At 24.7% G+C, this 20,069-nt stretch overlaps 2 protein-coding genes and 1 non-coding gene across 3 annotated transcripts; 2 read left to right on the forward strand and 1 right to left on the reverse strand.

Annotated features, from left to right (window-relative positions):
• Nucleotides 1-1,884: 1,884 nt before the first annotated feature.
• LOC127286668 (fidgetin-like protein 1) lies at nucleotides 1,885-6,273 on the forward strand. Its single transcript, XM_051313172.1, has 3 exons — nucleotides 1,885-2,142; nucleotides 2,493-3,660; nucleotides 5,554-6,273. The coding sequence occupies exons 1-3, from the start codon at nucleotides 1,988-1,990 to the stop codon at nucleotides 6,145-6,147; spliced, it is 1,917 nt and encodes a 638-aa protein (XP_051169129.1). The 5' UTR covers nucleotides 1,885-1,987; the 3' UTR covers nucleotides 6,148-6,273.
• Nucleotides 6,274-7,624: 1,351 nt separating this feature from the next.
• On the forward strand, nucleotides 7,625-15,302 carry LOC127286692 (protein arginine N-methyltransferase 3). Its single transcript, XM_051313222.1, has 8 exons — nucleotides 7,625-7,775; nucleotides 9,163-9,510; nucleotides 10,814-10,983; nucleotides 11,529-11,684; nucleotides 12,085-12,272; nucleotides 12,467-12,693; nucleotides 12,961-13,320; nucleotides 13,543-15,302. Exons 1-8 carry the CDS (start codon nucleotides 7,763-7,765, stop codon nucleotides 13,650-13,652), a joined length of 1,572 nt encoding a protein of 523 aa, XP_051169179.1. The 5' UTR covers nucleotides 7,625-7,762; the 3' UTR covers nucleotides 13,653-15,302.
• Trnaq-cug (transfer RNA glutamine (anticodon CUG)) lies at nucleotides 9,668-9,739 on the reverse strand. The gene has a single exon. It is a non-coding gene; the product is annotated as a tRNA-Gln (tRNA).
• Nucleotides 15,303-20,069: the final 4,767 nt, after the last annotated feature.

Below are 20,069 nucleotides of genomic sequence, written 5' to 3' on the forward strand. Positions count from 1 at the left end.
ACCTATTTTATTTTCTGTAAACGATTTTTTTTGCTGGTAATTTTTCTGAAATGGAGAAACAATAGTTTATAACGTAACTGCCCGTAAGTTGTTATTTTTTTTTTGTTCTTAACTAATTTTATAGTTAAGGGGGAAAAAAAGAGAAAAAGTACAAAATGGACCATTCTGTTATATATTAGTAAATGAAAAAAAAGAGTATATAGTAATATTACACACAGTTATGCATAATGAAGTTTTGATAAAAAAAAAAAGAAAAGAAAAAATAGAAAAACGGAAAATTATCATTAGCGATGTTTTTTTTTTTTTTTTTATTAAATTTTCAATTAATACATTTTATCATATGTAGCAGTTAAAGAAAATGTATTCACTAAAATATTATTAATTACAAGTTATTAAATCCGTGTAACGGTAAAAAAAATATTTTTTTTTTAATTTTTAAGATTTTTTTTTTTTGAGAAACGTCCCATTTTACAAAAAGTGTCGTTGTAGTTGTCATAATATATATAGTAGTAAGATTGTTTTATGTGTTTCATTTTAATCACATAAACTAAAATAAATTACATAGAATTGATAAAATAGAAGTAAAAAAATAATAAATTATCAATTATTTTCTAAATTTTATCTATTTTATGTAAATTTATTTACTGTGACTAATTTGTCAATTTTAAACGTGTTTTTCTTTTTTTTTTTCTTTTTTTTTTTTTAAATGCAAAGTGATTTTTTTCTCACGTGGAAATTTATATAGATATATTATATTATATATTATTATTAATTAGAATTATAGACACAATGTTTTCTTTGTATTTCGATTTTCGAAAAAAAAAAAATTCACGACGCAACGTTTTTTCTTAGAGCCGATTTATTAAAAATATTCACGACATTATTGTTTAAGATTTATTGTATTTGCACTTTTTTTTTTATAGTTATATAAGAGAAATTCTAGTTTTTAAGAAAAATGCAGTTTATGAAATTATGGGGCCTTTTTATTCATAATTTTCGAAATCTTTTGTTGAAAATATTTCTGAAATTGATTGAATTTCGAAAAATTGGAAAAAAAAATAGTTAAACTAATTAATTCAAGATGAAATTTTAAAAAATTTAATTAATATAAATTTATAAATCTGTACAACGAAAAAAGTAAATTATAAATAATATATTGCAGGAAAAAATAAAACAATTTGTAAATTTGAAAAATGTAAAAAAAAATTGTTAAATTGAAAAAAGTTAACAAAAGATTTCGATAATTAGTTGGTTTAAGAAAATTGTTTATTTTACTTAACGCAAGTATATTATTTGTACTTAAGACTGAAATTTTTTCATCCTTACAGTTACCATCATCACATATTATTATATTGTATAAGAATTATAAGGATATATTTAATATTAAAATTTTACGAGAATGATGATAAAAAATATAATAATAATTATAATTCACAAGTGTGCTATTTTCACAGAATTTTTTTTTTTTCAAATTCTAAACTATTCAGTTATGAGTGATTGCAATTTTATTGTGCAAGTTTGTTATTCAATAAAGTATAAGAAATAAAAAAGTTTCTCTTTTATTTGTTCATGTTTGCATTTATTTTATAGAAATTAATCGAAAAAGTATTATTTAATTTTATTATAAACATTATAAAAAATATTAATTAGTTAATTACAATATTTCAAATAATATTTTATTTGCTATTTTTAATTTTAATTAAAATTATATTAATTATAATAAGCAAGTGAACTTATTAAAGAATGTTAAAATTTGTCAAAAATAAAGTTCTTGATTTTAAATAATTAATATAAACAAAATTTATAAAACTTTTAATAAAAAAATTTATATTTTTTGAATTTTATGTTTTCCCGCTATGTATTCAGAATTGGCGCGAAATTATTTTGTTATTACATAACCTAAAAATGATGAAAAATATCAAATCAAAATAAACAAAAGTAAAAACGTTTTATTGTTAAATTTATATATTTCAGTAATTTAATTACAATGAGTGATAAAAATACAGTAAATGAAAATTTAAAGAGTAATTATTTAGCAGCTATTCAAGAAATAGAATTTTCGAAAGACAATGAAAATCCATTTAAAGCAATTGACATCGAACGAAGATGTAATTTCATAAAATATGCCGCTGCACTTAAATTGTGAGTTTTTTTTTTAAACATTTTATTTAATTTTTGAAACATTTTTTTTTAAATTTTCCCTCTTTTTTTCGATATTTTATTAAAAAATAAACAGGTTATAAAATATTTAGGTTATGTTGAAAAATATTTTACCGCGCACAAATTTTTTGTTTTTGTTATTAATTTATTATGTCCTTTTTATAATAAAAATATATTAAAATAAATTTTATAATTATTTATTTTTTATTTAAGTATTTAAAAAAACTTTATTATAATATTTAATTTTTTAATATCTACTTTTTTGAATTAAAAAATATTTCTTGTCAATGACTCAGGAAAAAAGGAAAATAAAAAAGAATTCTATTTTATAGAGATTCTCAAGACACAGCGGCAGCAATATTATCACAAAATCTCGAAAGTTATGGATCAAAAGTGGACGATATTAAAGGAATCAATAATTATTGGTCACAATTTAAAGAATTGGGTCTTAAAATCGAGAACGATCCAAAAAAATGGAAATCCACATTAACAGATCCACAAACAATGCTCAAACATTTAAAACCCCTTGCATGTCAAAAAAATAATAGACAATCTTGCGCGAAAAAAGAATTTAGCGACAGACACATTGAAAAATTATCCGAATTATTGGAAAACAAAAATTGCGAGAGAAATCGAAAAATATCAAAAATAACTCAAGAAAATAATATTGAATCAAAAAATCATTTCACAAATTCTTCTTCCTCTTCTTCTTCTTCTTCTTCTTCTGAGACAAAACTCAATTTTGGAAGAATTCATCAAACAAAATTAAATTTCGAACAAAATATCGAATTAAAATCAAATTTAAAACCTCCAAATAATCGAAATTTTCAACCAAAAGTTCCATTTAATCGAAGAACTTATATGAATCAGGAAAATAATAAACCAAATTCACGAAATTGGTCGAGTGTTCCAAAATATGGAAATCAACGAAATTTTATACGTGAATCATCATCGGAAGATGAAACAAATACAAAAACAACTAATCCAATGAATCAATTTAAAACAGCGAGAACGGAATTAATTGAACAGGAGGCGAAAAAAAATGGACAAGCACCAAAAAGAACACTTGGTTTAAAACCATCGGGTTCAAAAGTAAATTCAAAATTTATTTGTCCAATGAGAAATGATAAAGACGAGGAGGAGTCGATGGAAAATTTACCACCAGAATGTAATCATGAATTATTAAAGAATATTGATCCAAAAATGGTTGAACAAATTAAAAATGAAATTATGTATTCGGGTACAAAAATCACGTGGAACGATATTGCTGGTTTAGAATATGCGAAGGGAATTATTCAAGAGGTAGTGGTCATTCCAATGTTGAGACCGGAACTTTTTACAGGATTGCGTCAACCGCCAAAGGGAATTTTACTTTTTGGTCCGCCAGGAACGGGAAAAACACTCATTGGCAAATGTATCGCTTCACAGAGTAAATCGACATTTTTTTCCATTTCCGCCAGTTCATTGACATCAAAATGGATTGGCGAGGGTGAAAAATTGGTGAGATTTTGTTTTTCATTATTTTTTGAAGAAAGAAAGAAAGAAAATTTGAATTTAATTTTCATCTTGAAAATCTTTAAATCACTTTGAATTTTCAAACAAAACCTTGAATTCCTCTATCAGAAAGATGTTTTAAAATTTATGAAATTCACACTCAACAATATACGTGAATTTCATGAAAAAAATCTTGAATTATAAAAAATTTTCTACAATTATATATATATTTATATTTTGAAATATTATAAAAATTTCAGTTAAATACAAACGATTAAAATTCGAATTTACTCAAGAAAAAAAAAATAATTCAAGTCTAAAGCATTGTAAATGCGATGTAAATTTATTTTATTTTTGTTGCGTTAAAAATATTCATTCAAATTCAATAAAATTATTTTACTGAATTTCTGATTTCTGATAACAAATTGAAAAAATCAAAAATTATTAATTACTAAAGAGATGATTTTTGACAAATTTTAGAGAATTTTTAATTTCAATATTTCTCAAATAATTGAATTTTCGAAAAAACTTCATTAAAAAATATTGCAAAAAAAATTGATCTGACGAAAAATTGTTTAGATTAATTTTAAATTAATTGTATTTTTAAAAAACTTTATTGAAAATATTGAAAAAAAAAACTGATTTTAAGAAAAAATTTAGAATTTAATTTTCAAAAAACTTAATTAAAAATATTTAAAAAGCATTGATTGGATGAAAATTTTTTACATAAAAGTAAATGAATTTTCGAAAAATTTTTATTAAAAATATTTTTAAAAAATTGATTTGATGAAAAATTTTTGAGTAAATTTTGAATTAATTAATTTTTTGAAAATCTTCATTAAAACTATTGAAAAAAATTTATTTTAAGAAAAATTTTTTATGAAAATAATTGAATTTTCGAAAAACTTTATTTAAAAATTTTGGCAAAAAAATTTTAATTTTTAATTTTTATTTTAATTAAATAATTAAATTATGGAACAAGCACATTAAAATTATTTAATTGACAAACGATTTTAGTAACAAATTCTTTAAATAAATCAATTTTTAGAAAATTTTTGAATGTATGAACATTTTTTCATATTTCTGAAAAAATTAAATTTTAAAAAATAATTAATATATCGAAGAATTGTAATCGAAGTTTTTAATAATAATTTTAAATTTTTGAAAAATTAAAAATATTTTACAAATATTTCGCACTTTTGAACTTCAAAATAAATAAATATTTAAATTCTTGGGAATTTTAAATTAATTTATTAAAAGTAATATTTTAATTTTAAAAATTGTTTAACTAATTAAATTATCAAAAAAAACTGATAAAAATTTCTAACAATGACAAAAATTTGGAAAGAATTTTAAATAAAATTTTTTTTATAAAAATACTTTAATTATAATATATAATAATATATAATAGAAATAATTCAATTTTGTAAAAATTGCAATTGAGCGTTTTTACATTTTTTTTTAATTTTAAAAGATTTTAAATTAAATTTTTTTCAAATAATTCAATTTTCAATAATTCTGAAAAAATTAAGTTCCTGAAAAATTTTACCAGTTTAAATGTCAAGAATTATTCGAATTCAAAAAATTATTTTAAATATTTAACTGAAGAATATTATTTATAAATTTTGGAAAACTATATTTGTAAATTTTTTTTTTTTGAAAATGAAAGTTTTTTTTCTAAACAAAAAATTTTGCTAAAATTCACAATTAGATAATTTTTCATAAATAGGACTTTTAAGAACTTGGAAAAAAGGGAACTATAAATTTTGTCTTTAATTATTCATTTTACTAAATTTATACGATTGAAATTTAATCTAAAAATTCTGCTTTTATTGAAAAATTAATTAATTTAATTGTTAAATTCTGTTAAATAATTAAAAATACAATTGTTTTCATTAGGTTCGAGCACTTTTTGCTGTGGCACGTGTTCATCAACCCTCAGTGGTGTTTATCGACGAAATTGACTCTCTTCTGAGTCAAAGATCAGAAACCGAACACGAAAGTTCAAGACGAATGAAAACAGAATTTTTGGTACAACTCGATGGAGCAGCAACGAGCGATAAAGATAGAATTCTTGTACTAGGCGCGACAAATCGTCCATATGAACTTGACGAAGCAGCTCGTCGTCGATTAGTAAAACGCCTCTATATTCCTCTACCCGAACTCGAGGCACGCATTCAAATTGTCGATAATCTTTTGAAAAATGAAAAACACGAACTCACCAATGAGGACATTTTGGAAATTGGTAAACTCGCTGATGGTTTTTCAGGTGCCGATATGACAAATCTTTGTAAAGAAGCAAGTATGGGACCAATAAGAAGTGTTCCAATTAGTCAAATGGAAAATATTACACCCGATGATATTCGAAAAATTACGATTAATGATTTTAAAAAAGCCCTCACATTTGTACGTCCAAGTGTTTCACAGGCTGATCTCACTGTTTATCTTGATTGGGATAAAACTTATGGTTCAGGAACGGCACAAAATGCATAATTTGTATATACATGATATATTTTTATTTATTAATTGTATTTGTCATATAAATTGTTTGTTATGTTGAAAAATTATTTTTTTTTACCTTTTGCATATAGAGAATAAATAAAAGAATTTTTACATAAATTATAATTTTTTATATCCTATATTTTATGTTTGATTCAAAATTTTAATACGACTTATAGTCGATGAATTTTAAAAACTATTTTTTCCATATTGCATCCACTATTTTGAATTTTGAAAAACTAACATTAAATTCGTAATCATCGAACTCAAAAACCCCCGAGTGACAAGTTTCATACAAATTTGAAAATTTTGTTTGAAAAGTTTCCGACATATTGGATCCGCTATTGTGAATTTTGGAAAACTAACCCCAAATTCGTAATCAGCGACCCGAAAAACGCCCGAGTAACAATTCTTAGGCAAATTTAAAGAATTTTCATTTTTTTTTGACGTCATATTGGATCCGCCATTGTGAATTTTGAAAAACTATCCCAAAATTCGTAATCAGCGACCCCAAAAACCCCCGAGTAACAATTTTTAAGCAAATTTAAAGAATTTTCATTTTTTTTGACGCCATATTGGATCCGCCATTGTGAATTTTGAAAAACTATCCCCAAATTCGTAATCAGCGACCCCAAAAACCCCCGAGTAACAATTTTTAAGCAAATTTAAAGAATTTTCATTTTTTTGACGCCATATTGGATCCGCCATTGTGAATTTTGAAAAACTATCCTCAAATTCGTAATCAGCGACTCTAAAAACCCCCGAGTAACAATTTTTAGGCAAATTTAAAAGAATTTTTAATTTTTTTTTGACGCCATATTGGATCCGCCATTGTGAATTTTGAAAAACTATCCTCAAATTCGTAATCAGCGACTCTAGAAACCCCCGAGTAACAATTTTCAGGCAAATTTAAAAGAATTTTTAATTTTTTTTTGACGCCATATTTGATCCGCCATTGCGAATTTTGAAAAACTATCCCCAAATTCGTAATCAGCGACTCTAAAAACTCCCGAGTAACAATTTTCAGGCAAATTTAAAAGAATTTTTAACTTTTTTTGACGCCATATTTGATCCGCCATTTTGAAATTTTTAATTATATTATCATATTCGTAATCAGCGACCTTAAAAACCTCCTAGAGACGAGTTTTAGGCGAATTTTGAATTAAATTAAATTTTAAAAAAACCAATTAGTTTTTTTTCTGTATTACGAATACAAAATTGAAAATTTTAATTTAGTGTTTCAGTTAAATGGAAATTTGATTAAATATAAAATTCTGTCTGTTATTTAGTTAAATTATAATAAATTATTAAGTTGTATTATTCGATATTATAAAAAAAAAAATAAAATTCAATGTTTAAAAATCAGCGCCAAATTGAAATCCAAGTGTATGCAATTATTTAATTGGCTGCGACTGTTGTATTCTCCTCTTTGATTGGTCAGTAGCAATTTCTCAACACGTGGTGGTTGTTAACGTCTCAAAAAGAAGAAGCGCATTGTTCCTAACCTATAAAATCAGCCTCGTGATATCATAAAACGAGACATGAACAAGTTTTTGTAAAAATTTTTTTAAAAACATTTTCATAGACGAGGAAATCAAAAATTTTCAGTATGACAGAAAAAAGTGAGTACTTTCCATTAAATTAACATCAGAATAGTTAATTAACCTTTTTATGCTTATAAAACAGAAAGAAAGGAATACAAATTCTTTTCTAACCTAACTTTTTATTAATATGCATTCCTATTTTTAAATTAAAAAGGTAATTAATTTTGTAGTTTAAATTAGTAAAATTACATGATTCTGTATAACGAAATGCGCGAAAAAAAATTGGGGTATAGTATAATAATAATCGTTTTGAGGTTAGAAATACACTTTCAAGTAAATTTACACGACTATGCGTTTTTTTTATTTATTTACTACATTTTTACTTGCGTAAAATTACATCAAAATATTGTCAAAAAAAGAACATTTGGACTATTATAGTGTGTAAAATAATATTAAGTTTTTAACATAACGAAAAATTGTAATTCGAATAATTTTTGTTAGTTTTCGACTAAATTAGATTTCTTTGATTCAAAAAAAGCGATGTAAGCTTTTTGTAAATTTATACAAAATTTGAAAAAAAATATTTAAATATAAATTTAAATATAATAATTTATATCCTCCCTTTGATGCATGCAAAATTGAGGTTATTAAAATCACTGTAAAATTTTTTCACACAATTTATGTATATCTGATCGTTATTATTTTACAGTCATTTATTATTTACTTAGGTAATTTAATAAAAAAAAAATTGAGGTTATTTTTACATTTATTTACTTTAATTACTTTTGGGTAATTTATTTTTTTATTTATTATATAAAAAAGTATATTTTTATTTATTTACAAAAGTAAAAATGGAGCAAAATCCAGTTTTGCATAAAAAAAAAATTTAATATAAATTTATATTTATAATTCTTTACAAAACAAAATTAAATTTTATGTTAATTATTGCATCTCGAAAAAAAATTTTAATTTAATTGCATTAATATGTAAATATTTATTGTATTTTTCTATAATAATATAAAAATCTTCTTTTATACAGAAAAAACATTTTTCTTTTACTTCATTTCTAAAATCAAAGAATTTTCATTATAAAAAAAAACATACACACACATACATGTATTTAAAAAAAATGTAATTTAATTACTGAAAACAAGGAAGCAAAAATATTTTGCAATTTGAATTTTATTAAAATTTTGAACTTTTCGTATAAAAAAATTTTACACAAAAAAATATAATTTTTTAATATAATTTTTTTTATTAAACAAATTAATAATAATAATAATTTATTTCATTGTGTACCCTTAAATTATAATTAGAATATATTTTATTGATTGAATATTTTTTCAGTAAAATCGGGAAATTAAAAGAGAAAAAAAACTTAATTTTTTTTTTTTTTTGGTGATGAATTAAAAAATAGGAAAAAAAACGGAATATTATTTATTTTATTTGAAAAATTATTTTTTAGTTTCAGTAAATAATCGTTGTCATGAAATATCAAATGATTTGAGCGACAGTGACAGTGGTGATGATTGGGATGAAATTGAAGAGGCACAAGTTATCTCGTGTCTATTTTGTACGCAGGAATGCAATGATCGATCGGTTGCCTTAAAACATCTCGAAGTATGTCACGATTTTAGCCTGCCGAATTTTAAGATAAAACATGCCCTCGATATGTATTCTTACATCAAGTTGATAAATTTTATCAGAAAAAAAAATGTCTCTTCCTATGATCTCAATGCACTCAACATTAAAATTTGGGACAGTGACGAATATTTAACTCCATTCATTCCAGATGATGCTTGGCTAATGTTTGGTAAAAATTATTTTTTTAATTTATTAACATTTGGGTTTTTTAAAATTAAATTTAAATGGACATTTTTTTTTAATTACTTGAAAAGAAAATTTCTTACGGGAAAAAAAAATTGCTGTTTTTTCTTCTTTTTAGAATTTGTTTAACAAAATAAAAGAGAAGGCTCCACCGAGATTTGAACTCGGATCGCTGGATTCAGAGTCCAGAGTGCTAACCATTACACCATGGGGCCATATATTTTTTCAGTTTTTTCGAAACTTTGATATGCAATTTGGCATGTGCAATTTTTCATTAGGAAATTTATTTTTTCTTAAGGGAAAACAGTTATTTATAATCTGCTTTCTTTCTTTTAAAATAGAATTTTTTCTCTCTTAATTATTAGTGTAATCTACTGGAAACATTTGTAAAATTAGAAATTTATTTTTTTTTTTTTTGAATAAAGAAGAAAAAATTCGGCAAATAGAAGTTGTATATATATGTAAATTCATATAGAGCCTAAAAGTGTTTCTTTAGGAAACAAATTTTTGTTTATTTTTTCAAAAATAGCAAATAGAAGAAAAAAATTCAAAAATAATTGAAAATTGAAAAAAATTGATCCAAGGAATAATTGAAAAATTTTAAAATTGTCGAAATTAACAAGTTTTAAAGAAAATAAATAAAATAATAATTTAATTGACAATAATTTTTTTTTAACTCAAGAAACAAAAAAAAATATTTAATTTTTCAAAAATAACAAATAGCAAAAAATAAATTTCAAAAATAGCAAATAGCAAAAAAAAAAAAAAATAAGTCAAAAATAGTTGAAAATTTGAAAAATGATCCAAGGAATAACTGGAAATCTTAAAAATTGTCGAAGTTTAGAAGTTTTAAAGAAAAAAAAAAAAAAATAATAATTTAATTGACAATAATTTTTTTTATCTCAAGAAACAAATTTTATTTTTCAAAAATAATAAATAGGAAAAAATAAATTTCAAAAATAGTTGAAACTTGAAATAACTGATCGAATAACTGGAAATCTTAAAAATTGGCGAAATTAAGAAGTTACACAAAAAAAAAGAATTAAAAACAATTTTTTTTCCTTTAAAAAACTTAAAATACTGAATAAAATTTTTATAAATAATAGATTGTATAAGCTTCAATAATGTGGGGAAAAAAACGAGATTTAAACAAAAAAATTTGTTTTTTTGTTAAAAAATGTAAGAAATTAAAAAAACGTGTTCGATTATTTTTTCAAGTAGAAAAAAATATATATTTTATTGTCAATTTAATTTTTTAATATAGCATCGTTAACTTTTTTTTTTTGTAGACATGGAAGAACTTGAAGAAAAAGTAACAAAACCCGCCGCATATCCAGTGAATTCTGAGAATGGCTGTGTAACACTTTCGGAAATTCATTTTGCTGAACTTCAAAGGACAATTCAATCTCTCAAAGCTCAATTGGAACAAAGAGAATTGGCTTGTCTCTCAGCAAAACAGGTAAGAAAAAAAATTAATCCTTCTTTACAAAACACAATTTTTTTTCACAATTGGTCATTGTAAAAAGTAAATAAAATTTTTAAAAATGCATTAATTGATCATTCTTTTTATATTCTGAAAATATTTTCTCAAAAAATACTTTTTTATTAAAAAAAAAAAGAAGTAAAAATTGACTCACTTTTGCTTTTTGCCATGACAGTAACAATAGAAATTTTCGAAATTATTTTTCTTCTACAATTCTTAAAAAATATAAATTAATTTTGAAAAACTAAAAATTTTTAGGGAAATTTAAAAGAAAGAGAAAATTTTTGAAATGTAAAAAATATTTATTATTTATTTAATATTTAATAATAAAAAGTTTTTAATTATTTATTTACAATTTATTGTCTCAGAATTTTGTGAAAATTAAAAACCTTTAATACAAATTATTATTATTTATTCTTCTAAATAACTTTGATTTATTTTATTAAACGTGGAAGAAAATAATTAAAAAAAAAAAAATGTTTGATATTTAAATGCCAATAATGGTAAATATTGTGATTTAGCAAATAGATGAAATGAAAGAACATGCACATCGTCTTGTTTTGGATGACGATCCACCGCCATTAAAGGAGAGATGCGTGAAAAGTGTTTCTTGCGATATTGACAAAGGATATTTTAATACTTATAGCCACTTTGCAATTCATCACGAAATGTTAACGGTATTATTAATCATCTTTTTTTTATTAATGTCTTTTAACTAGAAAATATATTTTAAAAGCGCATTATTATCCAAGAAAATATAATTAGTTAGGATTTTTATTTTTTTGAAGAGTTTTATTAATAATTATTTTTTTTTAGATGAAATTTCATTTTTCGATTTAGCATTTAATTTTTTTTTTTAACTTTTTCCTAACAGAATTTTCAGGTAGCGAATTTTTCGTTGGAAAAATAAACAAATTTGTCAAAATTATTCTATTACTATTTTTTAAATTATTAAAATTATTTTAATTTTTTTTTAATTACAAAATTATTTTATTACTATTTTTTTTTATAAAAAAATTATTTAAATAGTTTAATTACTATTTTTTTAAATTAAAAAATTATTAATTTTTAATATAGGACAAAGTGCGAACAGAAAGTTATCGTGATGCGTTATTAATGAATTCGCACACTTTTCACAATTGTTTAATGTTGGATGTTGGTTGTGGCACTGGAATTCTTTCTATGTTTGCCGCAAAATCCGGTTGTCGAAAAGTCATTAGCATCGATCAATCGGATATTATTTATCAAGCGATGGATATCGTTAGGTTTGTTTTAATTTTCAAATTTAAAAAACAAAATATCCTTTTAATTCTACATACTAATTGAAAGTAAAAGTTTTATTTAATAAAAAAATTCGTTGATAAGAAGGAAAATATTTTTTGTCTATTGTAAAAAATTAAAAATAAAAAAATTAAATAAAATTTAATATTAAATTAATATAGTTTATATTTTAAAAAAGGGAAAACAATCTCGACGATGTTATAACATTGAAAAAAGGACGATTGGAGGACATTGAATTGGGTGTCGACAAAGTCGATGCAATTGTCTCCGAATGGATGGGATATTTTTTACTCTTTGAAGGAATGTTGGATACTGTCGTTTATGCAAGGGACCATTATCTTTCACCGGGAGGAAAACTTTTACCAAATAGATGTACACTCAGTATTGTTGGAAGTGGAGATACCAGTAAGTTTTTGAAAAAAATTTCACTTTATTTTCATTTAATTAAAATTTAATTATTACTTTTGCAGAAAAGTTCAATATTTACAAAAAGAAATAATTTATTACTCTTAAAATTTATATTATTAAATTAATAATAATTATTATTAATATTAGTTAATATAAAAATAAAAATAATAATAATAATTGATTAAAATTTAATTTGAAAAATCTGTCCTAAATGGAAAATTAATTAAATAAAAATTAATTTTCTTTTCGTTTATTTTTTTAAAGAACGTTATGTGGATCTTGTGGATTATTGGTCGAATGTTTATGGTTTTAAAATGAGTTGTATGAAAGCGGAAGTGATTCGAGAGGCAAATATAGAGACTTGTAATGCTCAGGAAATAATAACGAGTGTCGCACAACTACAGTCATTTGATCTTTATAAAGTTGACACAAATTGTGTCAATTTTTCCTCAACATTTGAATTGTCAGTTAAAAAAACTGGTTCATTAACTGCCATTGTTGGATATTTTGATGTCTTCTTCGATTTGGATAATCCAATATCCTTTAGCACTGGACCACAAGCAACTCCCACTCATTGGAAACAAACTGTCTTCTCCCTCAGCGAACCAATTAGTATATCTGAAGGTAAATTTTCCAAATAAAATTTACATTTTCCAATTTTTCACATTAAACAGTTGTCAAATTTTCTTCATTTTTGTAATTTTTTTTAATTTTTATTATTTTATTTGTTTTTCATTTGAATAAATTGAAAGTTTAATTTAAAAAATTAATTTTTCTACTAATATTGATTTTTTTGTTTTTCAAATTTTGTACAAAAATTGAAATTTTTTTATTTTCTTTTTTCAGGCGAGACTGTCAGTGGAAAACTAATTTGCCGGAGACATGTCAAGGATATTCGCGGATTGATAATCACCATTCAGCTAAAAAACACCAGTCAGGTTTATCATTTAGATTAAAAAAAAAAATTATTGAAAACATTTTTTCATATTCTTTTTACTTATAAGGGCACTCGAATTTTGAAATTAAAACAATTCTCAAATTTTTGTTCTTTCTCCAATAATTTGCTGATTTTTTTTTTTCATAATTATGAAAACAAAAATTCATAAATAAATAAATAATTCACAATGAAGAAAATAATTTTCAATAAAGAAAATTTCAATTTTGAAAAATACAAAAAAAAAATTGATAAATACAATTTACGAATTAATGATTTAAAAAAATAAAAGAAAACGAGGAAAATTTGAAATTGTTTAAATTTCAATCGAATCGTTGAAAAATAAGAATATGAATTCTTGAATAAGAATTTTTGAAAGTTTATAGATATTTGCTAGAAAAGTAGAAATTTCCCCCAAGCTTAATATCACATTATGGAATTGCGATAAATCTTATTTAGATATTTTTCTGAGCGTTTCTTTTTATCTCTCTCTCTCTCTCTCTTTGAAAGAATATTAACGCTTGAAACTCTCTTCCACTTTATGTGCCTTTAGGATATATAATATAATGATAAAAAAAATAGCTTTGTATATAAACAAACGCAACAAATTAATCGTTGTACAAGCACAGGTTGTAAGCTTTACAAAAAAAAAAAAGCAATTTACTCGCACTTAGATATTTTTTACGACCAACATTTACGTCCGTTGGTCTTTAAAATCGTAAAAAAAAAAATTTTTCGAAACTTTTTCCGAGACGATTAACAATCACAAGTTATTCTCGCACAAGTTAATCTCGTCCTTAAATAATAGATATATAAATAAGTAAATTATAAAAAAAAAGAAAAAAAAAGTAAAAAAGAAACAAAAAAAAACATCACATTTTACATATTCAATTTTGCGCATATAGAAACATAGAATTTAAAGGCGCTTTGACCATTTTTTCTGCATTTAATCTTCCAGAGCTAAATGTGATCGATTGCTGTCCTGATTTCTTGCCAAATATATACACTGAGAGAACAAAGTAGTTAAGGCAACTAATAAAATGGTTACGAATACCATTTTCGTTAGCAAACTATACTGCTGCTAATTCGATAGTCAGGGTTACCATTTATAATAGTAAAAAGTTAAATAGTTGCCGTTACCGTTTCATTAGTAAGTGGAACTTAATTTATTTAGTACCAAATACTAATAAATATTGTATAGGAATTTCAATACTCCATTTACAGGCAACACCTCTGGCTGATAACTTACTCACCTAAATAATTTGTATTTGAATGCGCGTTATTTGATAATTCACCAAAAGGTATTGGTCTCTAACTCTCATTTTCTGGATCGATTTTAAATATACAAACCTAAAAAAGTTCCCCCGATGAAATTTGTATTTCTTATAAAAAAAAAGTTCCAAAGTATTTTTCATTGTTTACTAGGTCTGATGGCAGGCGCTGAGAGTGCTCTTGGAGCTCTTGTGCCTAAGTCTCATGACATATTTAATCTTGCTGTTGTTTGTGCACGAATGGACTGAGCGTTGTCAGTTATTAGTCCACGCAAACATGTGGCGTTCTCATTTATATCACGCTATCTGTTGAGCTAACCCTACTGCCTCTGCACTCTTTATGGATGATATTGTCTCCTCTAAGTGTCTTTTTTAGCATCTGAACCTCATTTCCTCATTTATTATAGGATCATTCCTCAAAGGACTTGGATTGACATTCCAATTCATGTACTTTGGCTTTATTCCATCAGCAAAAATCACTTTTGGATTAAAAGGCATATATCCTCCTACTCCTCTGAAGTTTCCTCTATTATTTGTAACGGGGGTTTTTTTTATCTATAATTAAGTAAACTTGCACCTAACTCGCCAATTCTCAAAAATACTTATTTATTGAAAAATCTGAAAAAGGGGATTCGCCAGAACAAGAACGTCTGATACCGGACGTTGAGTCAGGCCGACATTTGAACACACTTACCTTGACGACCCTGTGAACGTTCGTACGTCACGCCTGCGTAATTCAGTCTTTCGACAGATTTTGCGAAAGGTACTGATCCTAAACTGCCACATCAAAAGCAAGACCCTCTATTAATCCAACGAGCCAAAAATCATTTAACGAATACTTCGTTACAATTAATATTATTATTAGGCTTCCGTTGTTGTTGTCATAGATAAACTTCGAAATGTAGCAAGTGCCTTAGCTGCAGCAACAAAGAATGGAAATTTGGAACTATGGAGTGACTTGAGTTGCTCATGAGGGTACAACATTTTAAGGAATGATCTGTCCTCACCCGGAAATGTTCTCTTAAACCGAATAGCAACCAGCATAGGGGTTTGTCTCTGGTCCGTGGAGTTCAGGTATTGCAAGTACTTCCTTATTCTTATCAAACACTTGCTCCTGGATCATAAGGAAATGTGACATTTCAGCTCATTGGAGCAAGTTGAGCATCCGATTGAAGTGTTGAGCAAAAACGGTATCAGGGTCACTAGTTAATGTCCAATAAGTGTTGAATATCACAATTTTTATATAGCCACATTGCTGGACATCAATCGATAGATTCCTGCACAAGCTGTTGCTATAACGCCTAAAATCTCCCTGATACATTTCTGACAACTTATACGCGCCCCTATTCATGAACACACCTAACTCATTAATTTTCGCCGTCTTGCTATAACGCCTAAAATCTTCCTGCACAAGCTGTTAATGTGGAAGTTGGCAAGGAAGCTCCTGGGAAGTTAATACCGGCATTTGCGCAGCGAGAGCTCTTGTGCCTAAGCCTCTTGACATATCTGATGTGGTTGTTGTCTGAGCTCTTAGGGATCTCTTTTTTCAGCATCTGATCCTCATTTATTATCAGATCATTCCTCAAAGGACTTGGATTGACATTCCAATTTATGTACTTTGGCTTCAAATTATTAGGCTTCGTTTGTGAAATAGGGAATCAAAGCACTGTGTAAGAGAAGTAACATTTCATGAGAATATAACATTTTCAAAAAGGAGCGGTCACTATTGGGAAGCTTGTAACTGTAATTTAAATTGTTAAATAACTATAAATAGTAATAATGATTATTCTTAAATTTTGTGCATAAATCACTTATGATCACATATATAACCAGTTCAGAAGGATAATTAAATTGGACTTACATTGACTGTACCATTCAATTCGTTGTTCATCTCCGCTGAAATAGTCGTGCACAATGTCGCGGAAGTGGGTTTCTTTTCGGAAGCTCCATTCAATTCGTTTTGTTCATATCCGCTGAAACAGTTGTGGACAATGTCGCGGAAGTATGTTTCTTTTCGGAAGCTCCATTCAATTACTAACACAATTTTCCTAAAAGTATCAAATTGAGACCAAAAATTGCATTAAATCTTTGCAACGTTTTGATGCACATAATTAATATCAAAAAGAGATCGTTTTGTGTATCATTTTTAGAAATATATGATACACGAAACGGTCTCATTTTTTGATGCAAAAAATTTAATCAATTTATATCAATCATGGCCGAATTGAATCGACTTAAAATTAAACGAATTATTTTCAGATATTTTCGTAATAGTACAATTGCGGAGACCATTTCACTATTTAATTTTATAAATTTTTTATGCGCTGAATAGATTAATAATGCGCTATTTTATATAAACTCATTATTTATTATAGTTGAAATACAATTTTCATCGCTATTCCGGATGTTTTATGCGCAGATTAAATAAAAATCTTTTACATTGTATCAAAATTGACTTATTGTCGAGAACGCTATTCTCTCTCTCTCTCTCTGAAGGCTACTGGCCTTAAGGCCAGGTTTAAGTGGGGCAGCGCCATCTACATTGATACAAAAATTTTGGAAAATTTTTAATAGCCTTTTCTTGAAAACAAGATGGTAAAATGTTTTTTTCTTAATGGATAATTGATTATTGGCAAGATATACACCAGCTAAAACTTTTTTTGAGTTAAAATAATAAAAAAAATTTCATGTCAATAAATTAAATATGAGCACTTTTTTCACAAAAACTGTAACAGTACTTTCTCAGAAATTACAATCAAAAATGCAATTTCCATTTGGAAAATTAATAAACGCTAAAAAATACACGACCTAAGATTTACCAATCACGAAAATAAGAAAAAAAAATTTTATTAAATATTTAACATATTGATACTGCTTTACTGATTGTGACAGCCCTTTGGTAGATTATGTATTTCAGGTGGTTAGCAACAGCGCCAATCTCCTCCTTTCGGCAAAACTGCGAAACGTCTGGTGACATATATAACCTGCCAAACGGCTGTCATAATGAGTAAAATATGTTATGTTAAAATACTTTTTTTTTGTTATTTTCGTGATTGGTAAATCTTAGGTCGTGTATTTTTTAGCGTTTATTAATTATCCAAATGGAAATTGCATTTTTGATTGTAATTTCTGAGAAAGTACTGTTACAGTTTTTGTGAAAAAAGTGCTCATATTTAATTTATTGACATGAAATTTTTTTTATTATTTTAACTCAAAAAAAGTTTTAGCTGGTGTATATCTTGCCAATAATCAATTATCCATAAAGGAAAAAGTATTTTACCTTCTTGTTTTCAAGAAAAGGCTGTTGAAAATTTTCCAAAATTTTAGTTGCAATGTAGATGGCACTGCCTCACTTGGACCTGGCCTTAAGTTGGTAATGGCGCGTGAGAATCATTCAAAAAATTATAAATTAATTGGGAAAACCACCCGGAAGGTCAGCTAATAATAATAAGGAGCCAAATAACAAATTGGTTCATTACATTCTTTCTTTTAATTTTAATAATTACAATATACACACTGAGATGAGAAACAATCCATATTTTGACAGTTAATAATGTGATATTCATATTCTACTTTGCGGGACATATTCACATTCCTTCGTTTCCTTGCTTAAAAATTCTTTTAAATATTTTTATTTAAATATTTAAAAATGTTAATTCCATCATAATTCAGAAGATTGTGAATTATTTTCCATTTTGTCTCGCAAAAAAAGAAGAAAAGAATCTTTATTAATTTAGGATTGAAGTTTTAACAAAACTTTAACGTCCTTAAAAAAAAAAAAAATTGGGAAATATTAACAATGCTCATTAACTAAAAATTTACTTGGAACAATTATTTTTGTTTTGCAATCTTAATAAAGATTGAACAGAAAAATTAAAAATACAAGAACGCTTGTATGAATCCCAAAGAGGCACAAAAACTGATACACGAAGTAATATTTCGTTCAATTTTAATTTAACTTTAAGAACCAAATCTTTTAATTTAATTAATTTACTTTGAATTTAAATTTTTTTTGACATTTCACGTTGAAAAATGTCAATAATTAGTAATGAAAAAATTAACAATTTTAATTCCTCTCTTAAAATTGACTATTTCGCAGAGAGATTTAATAAAAAAATTATTTTCATTTATCATTTTCAAAATGATTTTTATTTTTATATTTGTTTTTAAAAATTCCGGACTAAAAAAACAAATAGGTAAATTGATTTTTTTTTTTTGAGAAAAAAATAAACTTTATCCTTTTTTTAATATACAACAAATTTTAAGACAATCCATGAAAATATTTGGCAAGAAATCGAATTCAGCTTCAGTTTTGAAAAAGAAAAATATTTACCAATCCTCAAGATTCTACTGTGATATAGAAATTTAGTAGTAATCTCCGACTTTAATAAATAAATAGTGTTATAGAAATTAAGAGAGACACCTTAGGTGAAGCGAGCTTTTTTATCCGAATTAATAAAGTTTTCTCAATTGAAGTTTAAAAAGATATTAAAAAAAAAAAAAATAGCAATTTTAAAACCTTTTGCTTTAGAATTCGTGAAAAAATTGTGTTTACAAGAAAATTTTCTGACAAATAAATTGTTAAATTGAAAAATTTTATTTAAAATTTTTTTACTTATTTAAGAATAAGTATATCGTATAACATATCGCTAGTGTTTAAATATTTGAATCGCAATTCTTTTTTTTCTATAATCAATTGATCTGAATCAAAAATAAACAGCATGTAAATTGTTTCATATTTTTTAATTCAGTCAGAAAATTTTTTTTAGATAAAAATGAAAGATAAACAAATCTGAAACGACTTTTCATTTTTTTGAGATTTTTTTTTTAATTTTATAATAAATTTTTTATAATTTTTTAAATATTAGCTTTTGCATTGAAAGGCATTTATTCTTTTTTTTACAAATTTTTTAAACTAGTACACTGTAATTAAATAAATAAATTTTTAAAAATGCAATTTTTTAAAGATTTTTTTTCTATTTTTTAATTTTTATTTAGAAAATTTTAATATATATATAAATTTTTGAAGATTTTTTTTCCGAGAAATAAATAAATTTGTTTTCTCAATAAATAGAAAATGAAAAAAATAGAAAAAGCAATGAAAATTCGTTTTGGAAAAATTTAATGATTATCGATTTTGATAAATTAACTTAGGCGTTGTAAAAATT

The sequence above is a fragment of the Leptopilina boulardi genome, unplaced genomic scaffold (genome assembly GCF_019393585.1).
Source record: "Leptopilina boulardi isolate dan_hultmark-lab unplaced genomic scaffold, ZJU_Lbou_2.1 LbouV2_362, whole genome shotgun sequence".
Taxonomy (NCBI): domain Eukaryota; kingdom Metazoa; phylum Arthropoda; class Insecta; order Hymenoptera; family Figitidae; genus Leptopilina; species Leptopilina boulardi.